This window comes from Cetorhinus maximus, chromosome 2, assembly GCF_964194155.1.
Source record: "Cetorhinus maximus chromosome 2, sCetMax3.hap1.1, whole genome shotgun sequence".
In the NCBI taxonomy this organism is placed as follows: Eukaryota; Metazoa; Chordata; class Chondrichthyes; order Lamniformes; family Cetorhinidae; genus Cetorhinus; species Cetorhinus maximus.
In genome coordinates, this window is record NC_135880.1 from 177,337,311 (window position 1) to 177,364,812 (window position 27,502).

Below are 27,502 nucleotides of genomic sequence, written 5' to 3' on the forward strand. Positions count from 1 at the left end.
ATGCATTTTCAAAGTCCATATGTACAACATCTACCAATGGATTTACCATTATGTGTTCTTCATATATCATTCTGTCTTAGTTATGTGTATATTCAATTGAACCAGAGGCTAAGGTCATTTATATATAACACTCAATTTTAGCACCTACAAGGTACAAGTCAAGAGTTTGATGGAATATTCTCCACTTGCCTGGACAAGTGCAGCTCCAGCAACACTCAGGATGCCCGACACCATCCAGGACAAAGCAGCCCGCTTAACTGGCACCACATCCACCATCTTAACCAGGTTCACAGTGGCAGCAGTTTTTACCAACTACAAGATTTACAGCAGCAACTCACCAAAGGCTCCCTCAACAGCACCGTCCAAACCCATGGCCTCTACTGCCTAGAAGGATAAGGACAGTGGGTGCATTGGACCTGCACGTTCCCCTCCAAGTTACACACCATCCTGCCTTGGGAAATATATTGCGTTCCTTCACTGTTGCTGGGCCGAATTTCTGGAACTTTCTCCCTAACAGCGCTGTGAACTGCACCAGTTCAAGAAGGCAGCTCACCAGTTTCTTCTCAAGGGCAATTAAGGATGGGCAATAAATGTTGACTGTGCCTTGGACATCCACATCCCATGACTGAATTTGAAAAATTTACGTGTATACCATTCAGTTTTCGTTCTTTGAATACCATTCAGTCTAACTTAACTGTGTATCATCAATCAGTAGTTTAATGCTATGCTAGAATCATCAGCTCAATTTATGCAATACTTTAAAACAATTCTTTAGTGAAACTTGTAGATAACAAGTGATTTCACTGTTTGCATTTTTGCACAGCACAAGGTACTCTGCAAGGTGCTGCAGATGAAAAACTAGGTTAAAAGATGGAAAATCTGTCAACATTTTCCCAAAATATTCTGTAGATTGGTTTTAACCAAAAAGCTGTGTGAGATTAAACTAACAAAATTAATTCATTTCAGCCAACACTTGTTATATCACCATAGTATCCATTCAACTAGAAGCTAGCATTGAATTATTTCCGCCATCTACAAGGGGTCGATTTCTATGGAAACAGCCACTACATCAGGGAGCATCTGTGTTTAATGAATAGGTTCTGATCTTGGTATATTAATAAGGTTGCTTTGATTCTTCAATGGGTATCCCATGCTAATGGTACCTGTGAACATCAAAGCCTCAGCTAACTGACGATGTTTCCATGGATATTAGGACATTGCAACAGCACCCATGCAGTTAGTGCACACATATTAATAGAGGATTATCTAAACAGCTAGCTCTGAGTTCAATCATAGAGCTTCTAATTTAAATGATTCTCTTTTGTTTTGTAGCTCTATTGATTTTCTGAATAGATTATAGGTGAATGTTTAAGATGGCGGCAGTCCAAGGCAACCACATCTGTGCTATCCAGCTCAAGCAACTTCGGCTCAGACTTGTTGAGCCAGAGCTCACAGTGCGGGACATCAGAGCATTTTCTTCCAGGAGGCAGTCACACCTGTCACGAAACTATCATATTTTTCATAATATTATTGTGAGATATTTTAAAGTAGGATATTATAAAGTAGGATTATGTTTGTTTGTGTGTGTGAATAGTCTTGTGTGTCTGATTTAATTAAATTAGAGGTGGATAGACTGCGAGGTTGAAATTATCAAAAGAGTTAGATGTAAAAAGAGCATTTGAAATGTTAATGAGTGAGCTAGGGTAAAGTCAGCAGATAGGGTGTGAATGAAATTTGCATTTTTAACAAAGGGGAAAAGTGGATTTTCAAAGAGAAATAAGATTTTTACGACTGGCAAGATAAATAGGGCAAGGGCATAATGTTGATTTTTCCCAATGACAACATAACAGATTTTTATATTATGGGAAAAGTCAATTTCAAAGACATGGGGGAACAATGGGATTTACAGGTTAAAGAGGAAGAAATATATTTAAAGAAGGATTGTGTGGCCACATGGGATCTGAAAGATACACCATGTGAAACAAACTTAGGGAAAAGCCTGTAGCCACTTTACAGAAGTCTGCTGCTCCAGTAACCGAAATTGTGTTAAAAGCTTTTGGAATTCCACTGTCGAGTGGGTGCTTATGGTAACCTTGCTGGATTGTCTCTATAAATTTAAAATCTATTTGGACCGTTGCCTTAAAGGGGATGTGTAGTTGGAAGTCTGTTTAATTGGGAATTTTAGAAATTGTTATAATATTAAGCAACTGTGTAATTGCAATCTTGTGTATGTGTTTTATTCTTTTCTTTCGTTAATAAGTGTTTTAATTTAATTTTTAAAATCTCTAAAGGGGTTAGTGGACTCTTTACTTCTGAATTCAGTGCACAAACATTCTCATAATAAATACAAATTGTAAAACCGTTGTGATAGCATGGCCAAGTTTCCCTTGTGGATTTGGTTAGCCTGACAAATACCACCTACCGTATCTAACACACCTCTTAGGATAAGTAGAACTTTAGAATTAATCAATGGTCAGGGACAGGAAGGTGTGACTGCAAGCCAGGCAGGGAATGGGATCCAGCATGTATTGATGGAGGAGCCTCAGCCAGTGACTTTGATCAACAGGGTTGAGGTACTTGCTATCTGTGTGGATCAGAACGAGGACTGCAGAGTGGATGGGCAAACTGACCATGGTGCAGGAAGCCATTCAAGAGGGGGAAGATAAAAAGAATAGGGGACAGTACGATCAGGGATATTCTGTCCTCTGCAGCCACAACCAGGAATTGCTTCCCAGTGCCAGGGTTAAAGACATCTCTTCACAGCTGGAGACAAACTTGTGAGAGGAGGATCATCCAGTTGTCGTGGTCCATTTAAGAGCCAACAACATGGTTGTTCTGCTGGGAGAGCTTAACACAGAACCTCAAATGTAATAATCCTTGGATTGTTGCATGAGCCATGCACCAGGTGGCATAGGGTCAAGCAGACTGCAGACTAAAACAGGTGACTCAAAAAGTGGCGTGGGAAGAAGGGGTTTCGATTCATGGGGCTCTGGCACTGGTACTGGGGGAAGAGGGAGCTGTTCCACTGGAATGGGCTCCACTTAAACCAGGCTAGGATCAGTATCCTGATGAATCGTATAACTAGGGCTGGGAATAGGTCTTCAAACTAAAGAGGGGTCAGTTGAAGGGAGATTTAAAAACCTAAAGAGAAACGGTGAGGCAACAGAGCAGTGCAACGGTTAGAGTAAAGACAAGCCATGGGGGACCAGAAGGGACAAAAGATTTAACAGTAATAGTGCATCAGAGAATAAGGTCCATGTAAAGAGTAATAGTAAAAAATTGAAAATAAGGCTCTTTATTATATTAGAAGGCATTCATAATAGGAAAATGAACTAGCAGCACAAATAGAGATAAATGGTTTGGATCTAATTGCCATTGTAGAGACATGATTGGGAAATTAATATTAATTAATATTCCAATTAATTAATATTCCAGCGTATGCAACAATTGGAAAAGACAAAGAGAATGGAAAAAGCAGCAGCAGTAATCCTCTCATAAAGGATGACATAAGGACAGTCGTAAAAAAGAATCTAGGTTTCGATGATCAGGAAGTAGAACCTGTATGGGTGGAGATTAGGAATAACACTGGTGGGACTAGGTGTACTGTTGGACGGAGTATTAACAAGAAATAATTGAAGTTTGTTAGCCTGACACCAGTCATTGGGAAAATGCTGGAATCTATTATTAAGGAAGTCTTAAAAATGCACTTATAAAAATCATAGTATGATCAGGCAGAGTCAACATGGTTTTTTTTAACGAAAGGGAAATCATGTTTGACAAATTTATTAGTTTTTTTGAGGGTATAACTATTAGGGTACATAAAAGGGAATCAGTAGGTATAGTGTACTTGGATTTCTATTCAATTAGGTGCCACACAAAAGGTTAAGAGATAAAGGCTATAGAGTTGGACTATTACGTTAGCACAAATAGCATACTGATAATGGACAGGAAACAGAAAGTAGTGATAAACAGGGCAGTTTCAATTTGGCAAGCTGGAACTAGTGGAGAGTTGCAATGATTAGTGCTGGGGCCTCAACTATTTACAATCTATGGGCAAAATTTTCTGCCTGTGGGGCAGGTGGGCCCAACCCAATCTCTGGTGGGCGGGGAGCCGATCCCCGCCAGAGAAGCGGGCGCTGCCGCCATTTTACATGGGCGGGCCAATTAAGAGCACAGATCTCCACGAGGCTAAGTGCTGCCTCAGGGAGATTGCTTCCACGTTGAGAAATATTAAAAATAGAAAAAAAATTCCCTAACATGTCCCCCTCATGTGACAATATTACATGAGTTGGGACATGTTCATAATTTAAATAATAACTTTATTAAAATTGTTAAATCCCTACATGAAACCTCATCCCGCCGGTGGATGGGGTTTCATGTTTTTTCTATTCCCCGCCGGGGCTCCTGGCCTGTCTGCCAACCTTAAGGTTGGATGGGCAGTCCTTTAATTGTTTCAATGATCCTGTCAATGGCCTCAATTGGCCATTGACAGGTCGGCGGGCCCGTAGCTGATTTTGCTGCACCCCCGCCTTCCTGAAAATCTAAATGGGGCGCGGTGACGTCGGGGGTCTGCCCGACAGCACTTCGCATCATTTAACGCGTTGGAGAGCGGGCCCCGCCCCCTGCTCGCCGACGGCAAAATTCTGCCCTATATTAATAACAGACAAAGAGTCCTAGAGTAAAATATCCAAGTTTGCTGACAACACAGAGCTAAGTGGGAATGTGAGCTGTGAGAACACAAAGAGGCTGAAAGAGATATAAGGTTAATTGAGTGGGTGACAGATGGAGCATAATGAGGGAAAGTGTGAGGTTATTCACTTTAGTTATGAGAATAGAGGAGTTAAACAGTCAATGCCACTCCCTGCTCTATCTCCATAGCCCTGTAATTTTTCCCTTCAAGTATTTATCCAATTCACTTTTGACTTTGACTATTGAATGCACTGCACTGCCCTTTCACTTCTAACATCATACATCCCAAAGTGCTTCACACCAGGGGCCACAAAAGATGATGTTAGGACAGATAAACTAGGTTATATAAAAATTTTGCAGGGTAAAAGACAAATTCAATACAAACTCTAAAGGGCAAGGTAAAGCCTGTGATTGCTTTGCAAAGAAATTGAAATAAAACCTGGCCAAAAGAGACTCAGACCGAGCTTTGTCTGTGCATTTTTGGGATTACCATTTTACAAATGTATAAAATTGAATGGTTAACACTTGTTATATAATAAGTGTTAATATATTAGATATATTATCTAATATATATATAGTATGTGTTAACACATATTGAAATACTTGAGCTATGCTGACCATCAAAATGTCAGATCCATTGACATGGGCTACATATAAATAACGAGAATATCTCAGAAAACATTCAGTGGACACTGTTGCAAATTGCACAAACGAACGTTTTAAAAATGCAAAAACCCAAACCACACTGCGTTGCAAATATATCTTTTAAAAATTGCGCCCTCTGTATCCAACCCTCGCATTTTCTTCCAGTATCCCAGCGTGCAAAGGTACCCACACTGGCTGTGCGCTGGGACTGAGCCTGCGTTGCACACGGAGCTGCTGCATTAGGTTTGGCTGGTGGAGCGTGCGAGAGACTGAAGATGGGAGTCCGTGTGCTGGAGAGCCAGGTTAGCAAAGCCGCGTTGGGCAGCGCGCGCCAGCCAGCGTTCCATTCCCGGAGCCCTGCAGCCTCGAGACGCTTTGATGGACTGATTCTGCCGGGTCAGGGTTCCATTCTCCTGGGGTCTGCAGACCCTTGCTTGATTGGATTGGATTGGATTGGATTGATTGATTGTTTCGGGTTCTGGCCGGGATGGAACGTTCTGCGGGCGGGCGGGCGGGCGCGCACGGGGAGGAGGGATGGGACCAGGGCCAAGCCATTTTCGCCATCGCCATTTCCCGGTCCATAAGAGATGAGGTGGGTTAGGGAAGGGGAGGGATGGAAAATTATCTTATTTGCCCCACTTTTTCACCATGATGGTTTGGTCGACATGTTAGAGCCTCTTGGCGTTACAGTTTGATGAAGAAAATGCAGTGTTTATTTTTGTCCCTTTTTATTCATTCACGGGATGTGGGCTTCTCCGGCTGGACCAGCATTTATTGCCCATCCCTAATTGCCCCTTGAGAAGGTGGGGGTGAGCTGCCTTCTTGAACCGCTGCAGTCCCTGTGGTGTAGGTACACCCACAGTGCTGTTAGGGAGGGAGTTCCAGGGTTTTGACCCAGTGACAGTGAAGGAACGGCGATATATTTCCAAGTCAGGATGGTGAGTGACTTGGAGAGGAACTTGCAGGTGGTGGTGTTCCCATCTATCTGCTGCCCTTGTCCTTCCAGATGGTAGTGGTCGTGGGTTTGGAAGGTGCTGTTGAGGGAGCCTTGGTGAATTCCTGCACCCTTGTGTGGTGAAATGGGTCAACAAGATGGATGGATGACTGCAGTTTCATTTGAAAATGGCCCTTTTCCATTTGTTTCTGAGGCAAATAATAATTCTTTGGGATCGATGAGTTCAGCAACTCATCTCGAAGCTGGTTGTGGGTGTTGAGGTTTACCCCCTAATTTTTAGACCTGAAATGGCCCCAAATCTGAGTTTTTAAAAGACATCAGTGACTTGTTCTGACAGGTTCTCATGGATTCAATATTTCTTTGGAAATAAATGCTCTTTAAATATCTTATTTTCCAATGCATATCATGCTGCTTGAGTTTTTTTTTAGAACCGATATTGTTGATTGGCTCCCGGTCTGCAAATCCTTACATGCAAAAAATATTCTCATCTTTCCATTGAATCTCTTCATCCCTCCCTCCCTCCTTAACATAACCTCTTCCAGATCCACAACTTCCCCCACTGCTCCCAAAATTTCTATCCTTCTAACTCTGGCATCTAGCATAAACACCGCTCCCTCCATTTCCTTCAACATTAATGACCCATAGTGTCGCAGAATAAGTGAATCGTTGTTGCTTATCATTGCTTTTATGATGCAAATAACAAAAAGTTTATCAATGCTGCAAAGCTGGTATTTCAACTACAATACTTTTTCTTAAGTTTGGTGTTTTTGTCTTTAACAAACATTGTACAAAGTCTGAAAGAGAGAGCTCTGATCCTCTTGGTACAAAGAAGCTATGTTCGAGCCCAGCATTTTGGGCAAGCTTCTGGGCTGTTTTGTATCTGGATTACTCCGTAACTAGTTTCGTAACAGTACATTTTTGACCACCATAAGTAGGTATTCAATCTTTCCTTTTCACTTTTAACTGGACCTTTTGCACCTAAGTGGTCAGAAGACTCTCCACAGTTTACCACTCCGTGAGAAGCATTGTGGGTGGTCAGAGTCACTCTTGTGGTCAAAATTTAACCACGCCATTTTGAGAAAGTGGGCTGACCGGCTTTAACAGTAGCGTTCCTGATAGAGGGCAATGCTAGGATAATTCTGTTTACAGCAGATTCAAAGTATGTGTGATAATTAAACATAATTATTGTTTTCAAATAACTGTGTTAATATGAAGTATGGAGCAATACATGCAGACATGCGTATAGAATCAGTTCATGAGCTTCCTGGAAATTGAGCGATGCCCATCAAGACCAGGTATTGCCCTCGCCCTGATTGTAGCTAAATTTCCTACAGAGGTTTGCTTTGCATTTCTCTTTTGTTTATACTTTTTTTAAAAAAAAGACAAGTTTTCATTGCCTGCTGGGTTTTTTGTTTTATTACCCTTTAAGTCATCGAACATGCAATGGTAGAAGCCTCCGACCATGATTAACATTCCGGTCAAAATCCTGCTATGTCATCGGAGTTTAATTCTTCAGAGAAGCCCTTGCTTCCTTTATGTTTGCTCTTCTAACCTCTAGCGTTTTGTCCTGGGTGTCATTGCAATCTATAGATAGGACCTGACCGTGTACAAGTCAAGACAGTGATTTGCTGATATGGTTTAACTATATTAGCTGAAGTGTCTTTTGAAAAGAAATGTAAAAATGTACCTAATTCTTACAGCAGTGAGTTAGTTAATACACCTACTGCGAATTCATTGTTGAATCTAACCCACAATGTTTTGAGAAGGGAGACATTTTCCCACCAGCCAGAGGATCGGTAACCAGAGGTTACAGATTTAAGATAATTGGCACAAAAAAAACCAGAGAAGAGTTGAGAATTCTTTTCACTCAGCAAGTCGTTGTGATCTGGAATGTGCTTGCTGGAAAGGGGGATGGAAGCAGATTCAGTAGTATCTTTCAAAAGTGAATTGCCTATAAACTTGAAAAGTAAAAATCTGCAGGGCTATAGGAAAAGAGATGGGATGTGAAGCTAATTGGATAGTTTTTTTTTGCAAAGAGCCAGCTCAAGCATAATGGGCCAAATGGGCTCCCTCTGTGCTGCATGATTCTCCTTCTGTAGTGACCGCCCAAAACTCTGTGCAATTTCCAAGTGAAAATCTGTCAGGTTATGAAATCTCGGGTAGCTGCTTTTGGCATATTTAGATCGGTTCTTGCTTCATTTTGAAACGCCATAGCACACAAGACTACGGGTCAAGTGCTGGGAAATGGGATTAGAGTAGATAGGGGCTTTGATGACCGGCACGGACACGGTGGGCCGAAGGGCCTCTTCCTATGCTGTAAACTCTATGATGCTAAAGATTATAAGGATCACTATTATCATTTTGGAATAAGGAACTGGCAGAGACTTACTAAAACTTAAAACGCATTTTGATCCATCTCACCAAAAAATGTTTATTTCCATACCAAGATATTACAAAAACATGGAAGGGGGTGGTGGGGCAACTTTCAATCAGCTCTGCATAGCTTTAACTTCAGATATTTCCAGATTCATCGCAGTCTGAATGCTAACCATCATGCATCTGTCCACAGCATTACCACAACACACAGAGAAGTGGATTTTTCATTTTCACCGCCTGGGTGTTAAGCATCAGCTGTTGGAGTACAGAGAGGAATATCGGGGTAGGCGGGGAGACGTGTGCTGGGGCGCAGGATTACCCTCCCAGTAACACGGTCTGCACAATGCTTCTTCAGTGAAATGGGCATAAAATTGGGTATGTAGTTGTCCCCGTGCAACTTCCCTGTCTACGTTCTGCCCCAGCAATAAAGATGGAAAGCTGCCCCACTAACTTTGTACTCAGTAAATAACCCACACGCCAGCACAGTTAATATAAATTTAATAGAATTCAGATATTCTCGGCCAGTGATGCAAACAGCCCCACAACTCAAACTTGTAGTGCTTTGTAAAAGATCTAAACTTCAACCGCGAATCAAAATAACATGAGGCTGTTCATCCCGCATCACTGTAAAAGCAAAAAAGAACAGTGGAATTTTGTAGCAGTTAACCCCAGTTGTGCAAAATGCATCCTTGATCTCTCTAGCTTTTGGTGCTTTCAGTGACCGATAATGAGTGTTTTGGGCATTACTTGCTGCAGCAAGTAATGAGCCTTCCTTAACAGCTGCCTGGAGGGTGGGTTAGGCATAACACAGGCAGGCAACTGTGAAGCTGTTGATCCATGTTGCCAGCTGCAGTTGCTGCTTCGGTGGTGGTAGTTTAGCTTGGACTTGCTGATGTGGCACTTGGCACAGTCCCAGTAGCTGCAGTTATCGTCCGCAAGTCGGACTCCGATTTGCGTCACACGGAAGAGCCATTCACTAATTGCTTCTCCTGAAGAAGCAACAGTGTGTGCAGGCTCTTCAGTAAGCCACTTAAATTATTGGATCAAGGCTCCTTTTATCTGATTTCTCATATACGCGACAAGCGTTTTGCCACTAGGCAGAGTCAGCGATGTAACTGATATGTTTTGGAACAGCTTTAATTTGTGCCACATACAACCAATATTGGCTACAGCTCTTATTTCTGCAGTGTAACTGTTCAGAAATGAGAGCCATGTTCATGACCCCGATGATGCATTGTACATTTACATAGAATAAAACACATCCTTTGCTCCAGTAGCTCATATCAAATATATGTCTTGTGACAAAAACTCTCTTCATCACACTTTACTCTGCATCTGATCCCTCAGAAGCCCTCCACCGTTGACCAGCCATGGTGTAATGGTATAAATCACTGCTTGTCTGGAGGGGTGCAGCAACAAAAATAACATGAAACTGGATATCACCCAGAATCGACCATCTGCTGACTAGGTCCTCGGCCACTGGACTCGAGGCATCATTGGCCCTCTGTGACTGTGGGTATAGTATTAACTCTGTCCAGGATGCACGACATCAAGTCTCCAAACTTATTAGAACATAGCAAATTTTTTGGGACCCTTTTTTTAAAAAAAACTAATAGAAAAAAATCAAAATTATAATTGACCTTTCACTGAATTATCACAATTTTTTACTATAATTTTGTTAGGAAACGTGTCTTTAAAACTTAAGATGCTTAAAATTAAGACAATTTTCTCGGCTATTGGTTCTCATGATTTTAAAAAAGAGGTTTTAATAGCACATTCAGAATAATTTATTTTCTCAGTTATAGTAGTAACGGTAATGGTCAGATGGTTCAATGAGGCGTGCAGGAGGCCAGAGCAGCAACCAGACATGCCTAAAAATGAGATGTCAACCTAGTGAAGCTACAACTCAGGACTCTTGCGTGCCACACAGTGTAAGCAGCATGCGATGAACAGAGCTGAGCAATCCCACAACCAACAGATCAGATCAAACTCTGCAGTCCTGCCACATCCAGTCGTGAATGGCGGTGAACAATTAAAACAACTCACTGGAGGAGGAGTCTCCACAAATATCCCCATCCTCAGTGATGGGGGAGCCCAGCACATCAGTGCAAAAGGTGAGGCTGAAACATTTGCAACAATCTTCAGCCAGAAGTGCCGAGTGGATGATTCATCTCGCCCTCCTGTGGAGATCCCCAGCATCACAGATGCCGGTCTTCAGCCAATTAGATTCATTCCACGTGATATCAAGAAACAGTTGAAGACACTGGATACTGCAAAGGCTATGGACCCTGACAATATTCTGGCAATAGTACTGAAGATTTGTGCTCCAGAACTTGCCGCTACCCTAGCCAAGCTGTTCCAGTACAGCTACAACACTGACATCTACCCGGCAATGTGGAAAATTGCCCAGGTATGTCCTGTACACAAAAAGCAGGACAAATCCAACCCAGCCAATTGCCGCCCCATCAGTTTACTCTCAGTCAGTAAAGCAATGGAAGGGGTCATCAATAGTGCTATCAATCGGCACTTGCTTAGCAATAACCTGCTCACTGACACTCAGTTTGGGTTCAACCAGAGCCACTCAGCTCCTGACCTCATTACAGCCTTGGTTCAAACATGGACAAAAGAGCTAAGCTCCCAAGGTGAGGCATGAGTGACTGCGCCTGACATCAAGGCAGCATTTGACTGAGTGTGGCATCAAGGAGCCCTAGCAAGTCTGAAGTCAGTGGGAATCAGGGGGAAAACTCTGATGGCTGGGGTCATACCTAGCACAAAGGAAGATGATTGTGGTTGTGGTTGTTGGAGGTCAATCATCTCGGGTCCAGGACATCACTGCAGAGTGCCTCGGGGTAGTGTCATAGGCCCAACCATCTTCAGCTGCTTCATCAATGACAGATCTTCTATCATAAGGTCAGAAGTGGGGATGTTCGCTGGTGATTGTAGAATGTTCACCATTTGCGACTCCTCAGATACTGAAGCAGCCCATGTCCAAATGCAGCAAGACTTGGACGATATCCAGGCTTGGGCTGACAATTGACATTTGTGCCACACAAGTGACAGGCAATGACCATCTCCAACAAGAGAGAATCTAACCATCGCCTCATGACATTCAATGGCATTACCATCACTGAATCCCCAACTGTCAACATCCTGGAGGTTACCATTGACCAGAAATTGAACTGGACCAGCCAAGTAAATACTGTGGCTACAAGAGCAGGTCAGAGGCTAGGAATCCTGCGGCGAGTAACTCACCTCCTGACTCTATAAAGCCTATCCATCATCTTCAAGGCACAAGTCAGGAGTGTGATGGAATACACCCCACTTGCCTGGATGAGTGCAGCTTCCACAACACTCGAAGCTTGACACCATCCAGAGCAAAGCAGTCAGTTTGATTGCACCCCAACCACAAACATTCACTCCCTCCACACACAGTAGCAGCAGTGTATACCATCTACAGGATGCAGGAATTCATCAGCGCTTCATAGACAGCACCCTCCAGATCCACTACCACCTAGAAGGACAAGGGCAGCAGATGCATGGGAACACCACCACCTGGAAGTTCCCCTCCAATCCACAAACTATCCTGACTTGGAAATATATCACCGTTCCTTCACTATCGCTGGGTCAAAATCCTGGAACTCCCTCCCTGACAGCACTGTGGGTGTAAGTACACCACATGGACTGCAGCAGTTCAAGAAGGCAGCTTACCATCACCTTCTCAAGGGCAATTGGAGATGGGCAGTAAATGCTGGCCTAACCAGCAACACCCACACCCCATGAATGAATTTTAAAAAACTATAAAACCTGTTGCTCGAGCAAAAGTCATTATCTATTACCATTATGTAGTTGTACCACTCAAAGGTTATTTAGAGCACGATCATTTTTAAAAAATAATCATTTGAAACCATGAAGTGCAGCATGATGTTTGGCCTTTTATCCAAGCAATAAAAACACAGCTCTTACTTTCCTTCACTTAACATTTTTTAGGTTTTTTTTCATGTTAGTGCGATCCAACTGGAAAAGGTTGGGATATGAAAATGAGATGGTAAAGAGCCACAGTCAGCTCCTGAATCACTGACTGTGACCCCTGAGTTATCGAGTTAACCCCACTCCTGTGCTCTTTGCCCATAGCCCTGTTCGATTTCAACAGGGAAGAGAGAGAGAAATTTGATTAAATTAAGACTTAAAGTGGAGGAAAAGGAGCCACGGTAATTCTGTGTTTGTGGCATTTGTTTCGAGGAATGCCCAAAGAACCATTTTTTTGGCAAGCCATGTACATTGATTCTGAGTAGCACAGTATACAGAGGCTGTGAGCTACAATGTATTTGGCAAGTTGAATGCTCCTGATGCAATACTGTGCTATTTTTCAGAAAGATTTTGAAATGGTGCTGAAGGAGGCGGGATGCAAACTGGTGGTTATTGACTTCTCCGCAACATGGTGTGGACCTTGTCAAACTATCAAGCCACGATTCCATGTAAGTACTAATAAAACTATTCTCCCATTTCCAGAAAGCCTTTTATAGTGGTCCTAGACAGATAAGTTCTCAGTGATGGAACTAACAGGTACCAGCAGGTGCCAGACTCCTGACGGGAAACAGCCAGGGACCTATAGAAACCAGAGAAATGGCAGGTTAAATATAGATTTAATTGTAAGTGCCTAAAAAGTCGAATTAGCTAGGTGATGTTGAAAGAGATCCGGGAATATTGTACACTTGTCAAACTGCTGTGGAACATTAAGAAAGCAGAATTCAGAGCTATAGTGCCAAGTCAGTAGACTAGAGGTTAGGAAGTATGTACTAAACTGTACAATACTCTGATCGGACCATGCCTTGAGAACTGGCTTAAGTACAGACTACAGCCAGCGCCCAATGACTGAGTCCCAACAGCAGCTTACATTTAGCTGGTAATGCAGTAAAAGTGTTCCAAGGTGTTTCACATACGTATTATCAAACAGCATTTTGGAGTGAACCATGTAAGGAGTTATTAGAGCAGGTAAAAGAGGTTAGTTCTAAGAAACATCTATAGAGGACAGAGAAGTTAAGAGGTTCAGCGAGGGAATTCCGGAGCTTAGGGACCAGGCAGCTGAAGGCACGGCCACCAGTGGTAGAGCTCAGGAACACTCGAGGATAGTTATTCCCTCTTTTGGAACTCTGCAACTCCTGTCGATGCACAGAAACAAAACAGAACAAAGTAGAGGTAAGTTTCGATTTGTCACAATACTGCCAAGTACTGAATTGCCGCTAAATAAATCTCAAAATATGTAAATACACTTGACCAGTTAGGCAATGCACAGATTTTCTCTGACCTTGAATCATTCGTCAACATGTCTATGTATGAAGGGCATCCAGGATTGTTGGGTAGCACTTGAATGCAGAGATGACCGGGAAAGGAGGAAGATGAGCTACTAGTTTGAAGAATGTTTCATAAGTATTTGTGTGCTTCTATTCATTTTTTTTTAAAAAAAATTATTGCTTACCTAATTGATGAGAAGTCTTTGTGCCACAGTTTTTGGCACTGCCAACATTTGTTTCCACCCCCTGGATGTGAGATATGGATTACCCCATTGGAATCTCTCTTTTTGGAAGGAAGAGAAAGAGCAACCAAGGGATTCCAGGCAGATGAAGTTGGCACCATAGGATGACTTTCCCAACTACTGTTGCTCTATAACTTGGAAACATAGACAGGATTTTTTTTAACATAAGGAATAGAAGTAGGAATAGGTTAAACGCCCTCAAACCTGCTCCGCTTTCAATAAAATCATGGCTGAAGCTAGAATTGTTCCAGGATTCCTGTGGTGAGGCTCTGAGAAAGAGTTGCGCTTCTAATATAATTTGACCTGCACTCTTAGCACTGCTGGCAGTGCTGACAGTTACCTTCAGGCCTTGTCTTTTATGTCTTTGGTTTCTTGTAGGCATGTTGAGCTGTTGCATTACGGAATGCCAAAGATGGCAGTGTTTCCTCTACCCATCCAGCATGATGTTCGTTTTACAAACCTGAAACTAGGTTTGGTGCAGCACAGTGCTCTGGTACTTGATTCTGGTTTTCAAAGGGTGGTTCAGCCCATTCTAATGGCTGTCTGGATTTTTGTCCCATCCCCTATTGACTTCCTTCCTCCTGTGGTTCGCAACAACACACTTCGAGTAAGCACGAAACACACAAAAGTGTGAAACAAAAGTAGGAAACAGATTTGATTCATACAACGCAGGGGGTCGGTCTGTACAATTAAAAAAAATGTAGCTTTGGAATTCTCTCTTCAGTTCTCCAACTAACATTGGGAAATGATTTTCTTTTATACAGCTCAATTTGCTTACTTCAAAGATGCATTTCAGAACTAACACATTGTGATTTATCTGCCCTGGATCTGCTCAAGAACAGCTTATTTATAGAAATAATCTTGGTCATTATACTTCAGTAGTACTTTACACAAGCAAGACTTGATGATCTATCTGTTCTTGGACTCCCTCAAGGACAGGTTATTGACTGATTATTTACCTAACTGTGCATTCTGTACTATGGTAAATTGACCCCTGTGCCTATGTTTATTACATCAGTCACTAATGCTTGGGGGGATGTTTGTGTATAGTTCTGGTCACCACATTACAGGAAGGACATAATTGCTCTGGAGAGAGTACAGAGGAGATTGACAAGAATGTTGCCAGGGTTTGAAAATTGCAGCTATAAAGAAAGATTGGGTAGGCTAGTGTTGTTTTCCTTAGAAGAAGAGACTGAGGAGTGACCTAATTAAGGTGTACAAAATTATAAGGGGCCTAGATAGGGTAGACAGGAAAGACTTGTTTCCCCTAGCTGAGGGGTCAGTTACCAGGGGGCATAGATTTAAGGTGACTGGTAGAAGGAATAGAGGGAACATGAAGAAAAACGTTTTCACCCAGAGGGTGATGGGTGTCTGGAATTCACTGCCCAAGTAAGTGCTTGAGGCTGAAGCGCTCAACTCATTTAAAAGGTACCTGGGTACACCTGAATTGTTGTAAACTGCAAGGCTATGGATCAGATGCTGGAAGGTGAGATTAAAAATGACTAGCTTTTTATGACTGGCACAGACACGATGAATGGCCTCTTTCTGCGCCATAACTTTTCTGTGGTTCTATGGTTCTACCTTGTGACGCAGTGAGTAACGTCCCTGCCTCTGAGCCAGAGGCCATCCATCCTTCTTTGGTCAAACAGGTTGATCAACCTGCAAAATCCTTCCAACACATGCCAGTGGCAGGTGGTAAAAGAGAAAGATTCCTGGTCAGCCATGTGATGGAAAGAACATTGAAGTCTCTATCATCATTATCCATAGCTCCAGACTACAACATGTATGTAAAAGTGCATGTTGTCACAGCAACTCCAAGTGAACTGTAACGCACCGCCACCACTAATGTTCATTGGGTATTAATTGAGTGTAAATTGCATTTGCTGGCGGGCATTAACTGGGGATTCACTAATGCTCCTATAAATGAGAGCAAATGGGTTTACAAAAGAGGAGCAGCACTAAAGGGCATTATCCACTCCGGGAATGACATTTTAATTTGAGGTTATTAAGTTTTCTTTAAAGCTTTGGTTTGTTTTTGTTACAGTGGGTCAGTCGTGCCTCTTGTAAATGTGGCAGTTAATTAGTAATGGGTTTACAAAAGAGGCATAAATAGATCGAAACTTTGGTTGTTGGGTTTGGAGGTGCATGTTTGTAATGTGTGTCTCAGTAAATAAAAATATAAGGTGTAAATCTGGATTAGAGCAACTAAAGCTATGTATTAGTCACTCATGTTCATTGATGCTCAAAATCTCTTTGCACAGGCATCCCTTGTAGGTGGTGATAAGACATCTCAAGCAATCCATGTTTATCTTGCTCTAAGACCAAAGGCTTGTTTGATTATCAAACCGGAAATCTCCACATGTCCAACAGTCCCCCTGTATCCACTTACCCCTTCAGCGGATATACTCCTATAAATCACACCCATGTGGCAATTTTCTATTTCCCCTAGCCAATTGAACTCTGTTTAAGGTAAACCAAGAAGCAGCACAAGGGTGGCACTGGTTTAAACTAATTCAGGGTTAATATAAGGCTGAGGTCTGGGTGAGCAATCAACCCCTGAAATAGATTTCCAAGAAAACCAGTAGAGGCATAGTGTTCAATAACTTGGGGGTTTCTTCGATGTGATGTGGTGGGGGGAGGTCTTTTTATGCTAAATGAAATAAGATAGGCCTCACCTTTTATTAAGATGAATACAGATAACATTACTGATCAACTGGTAAGCGATTAAGATTTACTTGTGTAAGCTAAAGTTTCCTGTGGCCTTGCTGTTTTCTTTGTCCACGTTGAATCTCAAGCCTAAATGACACTCAAGCTACCTTGGCTTTTTAACACTTTATCCATATCACAGTGTCACATATCCTTTGAATCACTCATGGTTTTCTGCTTCAACTTGGATGTCTTTCTGTTTGTATATACTTTGGAATGCATTACTCTACTGAGATTTTTCTATTATCAGGTGTGAGTGAATAAAAGAATAAATAACTAGTCACACCCATTTCCTGTAATGCATGTGAACAAGGGGTGACTTTTCCCATTCTCAATTGTTCAGTTGTCATAATTGTGTGCAGTTAGGAGCTACCCTGACTTTCATGTTTAGCCACTTCATTTATAAGTCAGTGGTGGTGAGCAAAGTCCAGAGTGCAATTCCGAAAAACAGTCATGTTGGACTCGAAATGTTAACTCTGTTTATCCTCCACATATGCAGCCAGACCTGCCGAGTTTTTCCAGCATTGATATGTTTTTATTCTGGAATACCGGATATTGCCACTCAAGCTGAAAACAAAAATTAGTGATTAGGCGATGCCAAGTTTGGGTTTTTGGTTTGATGGGTTGGGATTTTCAACTAAGTGCACAATTTTCAAGTCTTTGATGGCCATGAGTTTGTAAGGCGAGTTGAAGAATTGAGTAAAGGTAAAGAAACATTTGGCACATGAGGACATTGAGCCTGTTGGAGTTGGTGTTAGAATGGAGGGAAACTGGGAGTTCCACTAGTGGTCAGAAGCAATTCTGTCAATGGGCACAGGTAAACTGAAGGTGAAACGAAGAAAGGTAAAGGGGTGTGGTAGCTTTTCGATTAGGGTTTGCATGGAGAAAGTTGGATTCCATCCAGGGGCCAGGAGCACCAGGTTTGCCTGGAGGGATCGCCCTTTGGCTTTCCACCCATTAATTTTAATATTCACACCCAAGTCTGTGACAGATGCTCCTTAGTGTTGATGGGGAAAATGTGGACCTGTAACTTTGAATATCTGGAAGAAACAAGTTTTCCCTTGCTCCTTTTGAAGGGTGTGGACAAATTTTAAAAACAGAGAGGCTGGGACTTTCCGGCCCCGGCAGGTGGGTGTCACCGCAGTAGATGTGGCGAGCCAGCCAAAAGTCCATTGACTTCGATGCACCAGTAAATCCTGCCGGCGGGCAAGACTGGAAACTTCCGCCGAGCGATTCAGTCATTACATTGCATGCCCATCATGTCGGTGCTGATTCTCCAAATGAAGTGCACTTAGTGCCATTCTTCTGCCTTCTCCCCGCAGTGCTGCACATTCTCTTCCTTTTCAGATAGTAATCCAGTTCTCTCTTGACTGACTCGATTGAACCTGCCTCCACCACACTCTCAGGCAGCAACTTCCAAATCTTAACCACTCACTGTGTGAAAAGTTTTCTCCTCATGTCTCCATTCCTTCTTTTGCCAATTACCATAAACCTATGCTCTCCCGGTCTCGGTCCTTCCACCAGTGGGAACAATTTCTCCCTATTGACTCTGTCCAGACCATTCATGATTTTGAATACAAAATCAAACCTCCTCTCAAACCTTCTCTCCTCTTCAAGGAAATTCCACATCCCTGGAATCATTCTCGCGAATCTTTTCTGCGCACTCTCTAGAAAAACAGGGAGGTTATGCTGAACCTTCATAAAGCTGTGGTTCGGCCACAACTCGTGTATTGCATCTTGTTCTGATCGCCACACTTAAGGAAGGATGTGAGAGTCTTTGAGGGGATGCAGAGGAGATTTACCAGAATTGTTCCAGGAATAAGGAATTTTAGCTGCAATTTTAGGTTGGAGAAACTAGGATTGTTCCCCTTGGAGCAGAGGAGATTGGATGCAGGTGTACAAAATTATGACAAATTTAAATATGGTAGACAAAGAAAAACCGTTCCCAGTAGCTGACGGTACAAGGACTAGGGGGTCACACATTCACAGTTTTGGGTAAGAGATGCAGGAGAATGTGAGGAAGAACTTCTTTTACGCAGCAAGTGGTAATGACCTGGAGCTTGCTGTTAACGAGGGTGCTGGAAGTGAAGATGATCAATGATTTCAAAAGGAAATTGGATGGACACTTGAAGGAAATAAACTTGCAGGGCTACGGGGATAGAGCACAGGAATGGGGCTGACTGGATTTCTCTACAGCATGGACTCGATGGGCTGAATGGCCACCTTCTGTATCATTATAACTAATGCTATAACTTTTTGAGTTTGGGTTGTACATTGGTTGACAGTCAAGAATCATCCAATCAGGGAATGAAGGGCCCATTTGCTTCCTGATTGGTGCAGGAAGGTGGTTTTCACGGCTGTACCCAAGTTGGGCAACCCTTCTTTGGTGATTAAGCTCCTCTTTTTTGTTAACCCTAAATGGGTGTTTTGAGTGTTCGTTGATTCAATGTCAGTGTGTGTATGACTCCTTGCATTTTAATTGAACAGGAAATATAAGCCAGTCATCATGTATTCCATGTAACGGACTCAAGCATTTGGGTGAAAATGGTTAAATGAATTTTAGTATGTCAGTAAAATGCTAAATTAATTTGGTGTACTCCTGGACTATTCCGTTTGACAGGAAACTTAGACTGAACCATTAAATATTGGTAAATAGTTTAAAGATGTACAAAAAATCTTCACTGAGTCTGATACTTTTAACCAAGTGAGATAATATTAGCAAAAAAATTAAGGATCTTAAAAATGAAACTGATATATTATGAGATTTAGATTATTAGAAGAAGCAGCCTGTTTTGTCATTCAACTAAAATATGACTGATCTGTATCCAAAAATTTATCAATCCCAATAGAATGTTTATAATTTTAGAATGATCTTTGCCCATCCCTCACTTTTCATGTGTCTTTTATTACCTTTATTTCTGTGTGTTTTGCACTGTTAACTGATCTGTGGAATACCCAGCCACACAATTAAACAGTTGCGGAGTGAGTTTCAGTACTGTTTCACTGACAGAAATGTTTTTATATCTCTACAGGAATTGGCAGAGAAAAACCCAAGTGTAATTTTCTGTGAGGTAGATGTGGATGATGCACCAGTAAGTTGGAACCCACCAAACTGGATAATTCAGATTATCCCAAATGTAGTTCAATACATGAAAACATTAAGTGCCCAAGTCTAGTGATCTGTTAGTGTACACAAGAACAATCTTCACAGAATTGAATTTCTCAATTGTTATGGCACAGAAGAAAGCCACTCGGCCCATCATGTCTGCACCAGCTCTCCAAGTGGGCAACTCACCCAGCACCATTCCCCCGTCTTCTCCCCATAACCCTGCACACTCTTCCTTTTCAGATAACAGTCTAATTCCCCTTTGAAAGTTTCAATTGAACTCGCCTCCACCACACTCTCAGTGCATTCCAAACCCTAACCACTCACTAATAAAGTTTCTTCTCCAATCACTTATGCTTTTTTTGATTAATTACTTTAAATCTGTGCCCTTTTGATCTTTTCATCAGTGGGAAGTTTCTCCCTATCTGCTTTGTCCAGACCCCTCATGATTTTGAATACCTCTAATAAATCTCCAATCTTTATAAAATACTGGCCCAGCTGGACTACTGTGGCCAATCCTTGGCACCACACTTTAGGTAGGATGTCGAGGCCTTAGAGAGGGTACAGATGAGATTTACTAGAATGGTACCAGGGATGAAAAACTTCAGTTACTTGGAGAGACTGGAGGAACTGGGTTATTCTCTTTAGAACAGAGCAAAGGAGATTTGATAGAGGTGTTCAAAATCATGAAAGGTTTTGATAGACTAAGCAAGGCAGAACTGTTTCAAGTGGTAGAAGAGTTGGTAACCAGAGGAGAGAGTTTTAAGGTAATTGGCAAAAGAACTAGGTACAACATGAAAGGAGGGAAATAAAACTTTACATAGCGAGTTATGATGTAGAATGCACTGCCAGAAGCAGATCCACAAATGGCTTTTAAAGGGAAGTTGAATATATACTTGATTTTGAATATATACTTGACCTGAATATATACATGTGCAGCACTATGGGGTAGGAGAAGGGGAATGAAACTAATTAGATAGTTCTTTCAAAGAGCTGGCACAGACACGGGCAGAATGGCCTCTCCCTGTGCTGAATCGCTCTCTGATGTATTGTTTGAACAAAAATCCTTTGTTATTCATGGTTTTGCCCAACTACAAATTAACTTGCAACCTGATAAACTGGATTTCAGTCTAACTTTAGAAAACTGTTTTAATTGAGCCTATTCTGCCATTCCATTAGATCGATCATGGCTGATCTGTGTCTTAACGCCCTCTACTTGCCTTGCTTCCTTACACCTTAATATTCATGGATAACAAAAACCTATCAAATTCAGTTTTGAAATTTTCAGTTGACCTCCAGCCTGAACATTTTTTTTCAGCAGTTGCGGGTAGGGGAGAGAGTTCCAGATTTCCACTACCTTAAGCATTGCTTCCTGACATCACCCCCGGGTGCCATAGTTTGTATTTTAGGGTTAAGCCCCTGGGACACTCTCCCCTTACTCCTTTCCTTCGAACCATCCTATCAACTCCTTTAATTAGCTTAACCCTGATTACATCACCCCTTTAATCCTTTATGCATAAGAGATTAGAAACGTTCATTATCTGTAATGCATCATACAAGTTAATATTTATTGTACAAGTTTTACCCGATGTTGTTTGAGTTGTGTTGCATTCTATTGAACTAACTTGTGGCTTATCATCTTTAGGATCTTGCTGAACAATGTCAAATAAGTTGCATGCCAACATTCCATTTCTACAAGGATGGAGAGAGGGTAAGTTCTGGAGAGTTAAATGATGATCACAATTGTGACATTGGTATCTGAGCCAGCGCTTCCCAAACTATTTCCCAATACTGCCCCATTTTAACACTCGCAAATTTTAACACTCAACCCTAGACGCCAACAAAAGCAAAACAGCATAGGAACATTCAGTATATAATTATTGAACTTCGCATGTTATAGATCAACACATCATATAAATATGAAAATCCAGGGCCCACAGTGTAGCAAAGGAAGGCTTTTTAATCCTTTGTGTCCAATCCAACTTGATCAGAGTTCTAGATTTTCACATTTTTTTTTCTATGCAAATAAATAATGTTGACTTGCATGGAGAGTGTGCCTTATACCGGATTGCAGTTCCACAGGTTGTAGCTGTCACTGGTATCTTGCCCAACTGTTGGTTCATGTGTGAGTGTTTTTTTTGTTTTAAATAAGATCTATATTTTTAATTAGCATTGGGTCAGTTTTGCAGGCACGGTTTTCAAATGGATTTGCAATTCCATCTTTCAGGATGATGGGTAAAAATACATGGCTAGGTGGCAATGCCTTAACCAGTTGTGTGTTGTAAGGCCACTTACATCCTTATCAAGGGGAGTGCTAACCTTCTCTCCTTTATAGCTGTGGGAGGAGCTAACCCAGCGGCACCTAAACCCCTCTGCAGAATGCACTACAAACACTTCCAAAATATGACTAAGTCTTTCTGTCTCTTGAGAAATGTAAATTGTTTATACTGATCCCTGTTAATGTAATGTTAATGATATAAAAATTACATTTTTCTCCCTCTTTTTGATATATACTGTCAAGTTCTCTCGTTAAGATGTTAAAGTTGCCCCAATGTCTGTGCTAGGAAGGAAAACCCTCATGCACAAGAGGGGAAAAAATATCCAGGTTACAATTCGGCAACCCTACACATGTCCCCTACACCAACCTGTCCGTGTCCTTTTGAAGTTCTACACTACAGTTCACAATGCCCCCAATTTTCATATCATCTGCAAATTTGGAAATTGTGCCCTGTACACCAAGGTCTAGGTCATTATATATCAGGAACAGCAAGTGTCCTAATGTCAACCGCTGGGGAACTCCACTACAAATCATCTTCCAGTCTGAAAAATAACCATTAACCACTACTGTTTCCTGTCACGCAGCCAATTTTGTACCCATGTTGCTACCATGGCCATGAGCTCTGGAACTCCTTACCTAAACCCCTCTGCCTCTCTCTATTCTTTAAATGGAACTCCTTGAAGCTTGTGTCTTTAACCAAGATGTTGATTGCATGTCCTAATGTCTCTTATGTGACTTAGCAACATTAACAAAATTTGATACAATGAAGCTAGGGGGCGGGGGCTGTTTGGGCTGGAGGGTATGGGAGGGGTGACCCCCACCACCTTCCCAAACTGCCCCGCACCCCCCCACCAAATCAAGGTTCAGGCAAGAATGGTGGAGGGCAGCCTTCCTGCTCAGAGGCTGATTGAGGCCCTTAAGTAATCATTACCGGGGGTGGGGGGTGGTGGTGGTGGTAGTGGGGAGGGGTCCTTCGCACTCGGGCTCTCTGTATTTGATCGAGAGACCTGGCTTTATGAAGTGGGAGGGGCTGAGAAGTAACACGGGGCTCCCACTGATTCTCCACCCGGAGAGTGAGACCCCCTAATGCACTCATTAAATTTTGCCTGTTGTGTCCATGAATTCCAAATATTAAATGCAGGAAATCACCACGAATTACTTTGGATTTTTTTTTTTGTCTGACCACTATCCTCCATGAGTATGTGCAGCGATGTGCATTGAAGTCTTGTGGTTTGATTTTTCTGTGAAGGGCAGAATGAATATTATATACGATTGTGGTTATGGAATCCAAAGTTTAAATTCTATGCTCACCACTTTTGTCTTTTTTTGCATCAAAAATTGTAGCAATTGGAACTTGGTTAATGGAAATGGGAGATTTAAATTTGAGCTATGAATATACAAATTTGGAGCAGGAGTAGGCCACTCACCCCTCTGAGCCTCCCCCACCATTCAGTAAGATCATGTCTGATCTGATTGTAACCTAAACCCCACATTTCTACCTACCCCTGATAACCTGTCATCCCCATTGCTTATCAAGAACCTATCTAGCTCTGCCTTAAAAATATTCAAAGACTCTGCTTCCAGCGCCTTTTGGGGGAGAGAGTTCCAAAGACTCTCAACCCTCAGAGCTAATGACTAGAGTTCTCTGGAATGTGGTTTCAGCAGTAAGGGGGAGGGAAAGGCTTTTGCACTTGTCTTTCACAATATGGAACGCAGCAGTCGAAGTCACCTGGGCAACTGCACCAATGCTGGTTGAGGTTTGATTCTGCATTTATGTAACATCGGGAGGACTTCCTCTGTACAAAGTTTTTGCCACCTTTTATAATAAATGTTGCTTTGCTGAATGTCCTCCTTAGCTGCCTTGAAAGACTTCAGTTTTAAATCTTGTTTGGGTTTATTCAAATACATGTTTAATATTAATACTAGAATTTCTCTGTTTCCTTAGGTGTTTGACTTTGCTGGAGCCAATCGAACAACACTGGAAGACAAAATTCGAGAGCTGCAGTAATGGCCTTTAATCTTAATGAAATCTGTGTTTCAAACCAAAAATAAATCAGTAATTAATCTTAGTTTCTGGTGAGGGTATTTAATTGTCTACGATGTGAAAATCACTTCAGTTAGGTTTCCAAGTGTAAAGACGCATTTCCTCTTGACGTGAAATGATTGTAAAGTCTGGTTATCTGTCTGGTCATTGGGGACAGTGTAAGGGTTCAATAATACGGTTAAATTTAATGCAAAAACAGTTTCCGCTGTGCATCATTGTAGATTGCCAGGCTAGCCTGGGAATCGGGCATTAGTCCGACTGCCTGAGCATGTTGAAGGGAAGATGTGAGACCGCTTTTTTGTGTTGGTAGGCTCACATCCATTGAAGTTTGCACAGGCAGTAATGTAATTCCAGCTGGCACTGAAGCACATTTTTAAGTCCCCAGTTGCTCTATTGGAGAAACTTTATAAACTGTTAAAAAGAAAGTGCGCACTCTCTCTTTGAGTCTTCTCACTTTTCTTTCTATTCCAATCTCTCTTAACCAGCGGTGTTTTGTTTTAAAGAAGGAATGAGAACCTTTTGCCTCTACCTTCTACACATTTATTTAACATTTGATCTGATTTAGAAACTATGTTCTGATGCCCTGCAATTTGAGAAGTGGTGGATCTGATATTGAGGTGTGCTGTCGTGCAAATTGAAATTGCTGTTTGCATTTTTATACATTTTTTTTCCCCCTCTCTCTCTCTGTCTCCCCTCCCTTCCCCCTTCGTTCCACGTTTCCACTAATTACTGCTTAATGTAAAAGTGCATCCGAGGAGTATTTAATTGCAGGACAAATGGTGGGGTTCTTATTGAAAATTTAAAATTGGATTGATCACAAACTTACTGCTTCTGAGTTTAAACCATTTCTCTCTGCAAGAATTCGTGCCCCATGCTATATCTTAACCTCGGAGTGCTCGATGCTGACATGAAATTCAAAATATACATTATTCTGTGAAAATGAGCACAGATATTAACCCTTCAGTTGGTTCTTGCATAAGCTGCATTTAATGCAGACAATATATAAACCCAGCACAGCTAAATTAAACACAGCTATTACCTCTTGAAGTTTAAAAGGTTCAGTCTCCAGACATTACAATCATTGAGAGCCATGACAATCGGTGCAAATTGACAAAGCTTAAGTTATATCATTTTTCTGCCTCATTCTTTACATTGTGGGTAGTTTTGTGTTTACAGATAACAAAATGGTCTTGAACTTTGATTGACTGGATAAATATTTATAATTTACTGAAACTTAACTGTTAAATGAGGTTTTCAGCCATTGAAAGTCTTTTTCTCTAAAATAGCTGCCAATGCCATTTCACTTCAGCATGTACTTTCTAAGTTCAGAAATGTAACAAGCATAATGGTAAGTATGTTTTAATGTCCCGCTTGTTAAAAGTGCCTATGGCGCCTAACAAGATGTTGTGTTTTATTAAAAAGAAACTTGATTCTTTTAAATTCGAGCTTTATTCTTGTCTCTCACAATACAAACAGTAGTCTCAGAGCTGTGCAAAAAGCAAAAAAAAAGGTCAGCAAATGCCGGAAATCTGAAATAAAAACAAAACGTTGGAAATACTCAGCAGGTCTTCCAGCATTTGTGAAGCGAGAAATAGAGCTAACATTTCGAGTCTGGGATGCGTTTTCAGCTGTGACTGAATAAGACATGATCACTTCATCGAAACCCTCTGGGTACCCTTGAACATATATTTTATATCTGTCTTTACCAAGGAAGAAGATGCTACGCAAGTCAGTAAAAGAGGAAGTAGCTGAGACATTAGATGGTCTATTAATTGGTAAAGAGGAGGTATTAGCTGGCTGTACTTAAAATTTGATAAGTCACCAGGACCAGATGGAATGCATCCAAGGATCATGATGGAAGCAAGTGTAGAAATTGCAGAGGCACTGGCCATAACCTTCCAATCCTCCTTAGTTATAGGGGTGGTGTCAGAGGACTGGAGAATTGCAAATGTTGCACCTTTGGCCTATAGATGCTGAGTTTAACCTTGCACCCTTTTTTTGAACAGTCAGTTTAACTTGGATGATGGGAATACTTTTGGAAATGATATCCAGGACCATTAGGCTACTTGGACAAGTGTGGACTATTTAAGGAAAGCCAGCATGGATTTGTTCCAGGCAAATCATATTTAACTAATTAACTGAGTTCCTGGACGAGGTAGAAGTGAGTGAGGGTAATGTTGATGTAGTGTACATGGGCTTCCATAAAGCTTTTGATGAAGTGCCACATAATAAACTTGCAGAGCTGCAGCCCATGGAATGAAATGTGCAGTGGCAGCATGGATACGAAGTTGGCTGAGCGACTGGAAATGGTTGTGAACTGTTTTTCGATTTGAGGAAATTATACTGTAGGATTCCCTAGGGTTGGGAATATGCCCACTGCTTTTCTTGATCTATATTTGTGACCTAGACTTGGGTGTACAAGCACAATTTCAATTGCACTAAACTTGGTCAGTGTTGCGAAATGTGAGGAAATCAGTGATAAACTTGAAGGATTTGGACAGACTGGGGGAATGGGTGGAAATCTGGCGGGTGAAACTTAATGCAGAAAAGTGAAGTGATGCATTTTGGTAGGAAGGACAGGGAAAGGGAATATAAAATGAAAAGTACAATTTATAGTGAGGCGGGGACAGGAACAGAGAGGCCTGAGGATATATATGCATGAATTATTGAAGATAGCAGAGCAGATTGAGGAAGTGGTTAAAAAGATTTGTGGAATCCTGCACTTTATAAAATAGCGGCATACCGTACAAAAGGAAGCTAGGGTGAACATTAATTAAATCCTGGTCGTCTTCATCTGGAGTGTTGTGTCCAACTCTGAGCACCACACTTTAGGAATGATGGTTTCAAGCATGAGGAACTTCAGTTACATGGATACTGGAGAAGCTAGGGTTTCTCTCCTAACAGAAGTGAAAGCCGAGAGGCGGTTTGATGGAGGCAATCAAAATCGAGGGTGCAGAGAGAGTAGGTAGAGAGAAAGTGTTTCGATTGGCGCAAGGATCAAGAACCAGAGAACACAGGTTTAAGGTGAATGGTAAAAAGCCAATGACTACATGAGAAACTTTCACATAGCGAGTGGTCAGGACCTGGAATGCACTGTTTGAGTGTGTGGTATAGGCAGTTTCAATGGAGGCTTTCAAAAAGGAATAGGCACCTGAAAAGAGGAAAAAAAT

General features: G+C 41.7%; 1 protein-coding gene and 1 pseudogene across 2 annotated transcripts; one reads left to right on the plus strand and one right to left on the minus strand.

The window, feature by feature from the left end:
- Nucleotides 1-5,491: 5,491 nt before the first annotated feature.
- On the plus strand, nt 5,492-25,772 carry LOC144667763 (thioredoxin-like). Of its 2 annotated transcripts, XM_078529210.1 has the most exons (5): nt 5,492-5,636; nt 13,036-13,140; nt 19,937-19,996; nt 21,656-21,721; nt 24,234-25,772. In XM_078529210.1, the coding sequence occupies exons 1-5, from the start codon at nt 5,610-5,612 to the stop codon at nt 24,294-24,296; spliced, it is 321 nt and encodes a 106-aa protein (XP_078385336.1). In that variant the 5' UTR covers nt 5,492-5,609; the 3' UTR covers nt 24,297-25,772. The 2 variants fall into 2 exon arrangements, with proteins under 2 accessions (XP_078385336.1, XP_078385343.1); XM_078529217.1 differs by lacking the exon at nt 19,937-19,996.
- LOC144671744 (U6atac minor spliceosomal RNA) lies at nt 22,248-22,348 on the minus strand (annotated as a pseudogene).
- Nucleotides 25,773-27,502: the final 1,730 nt, after the last annotated feature.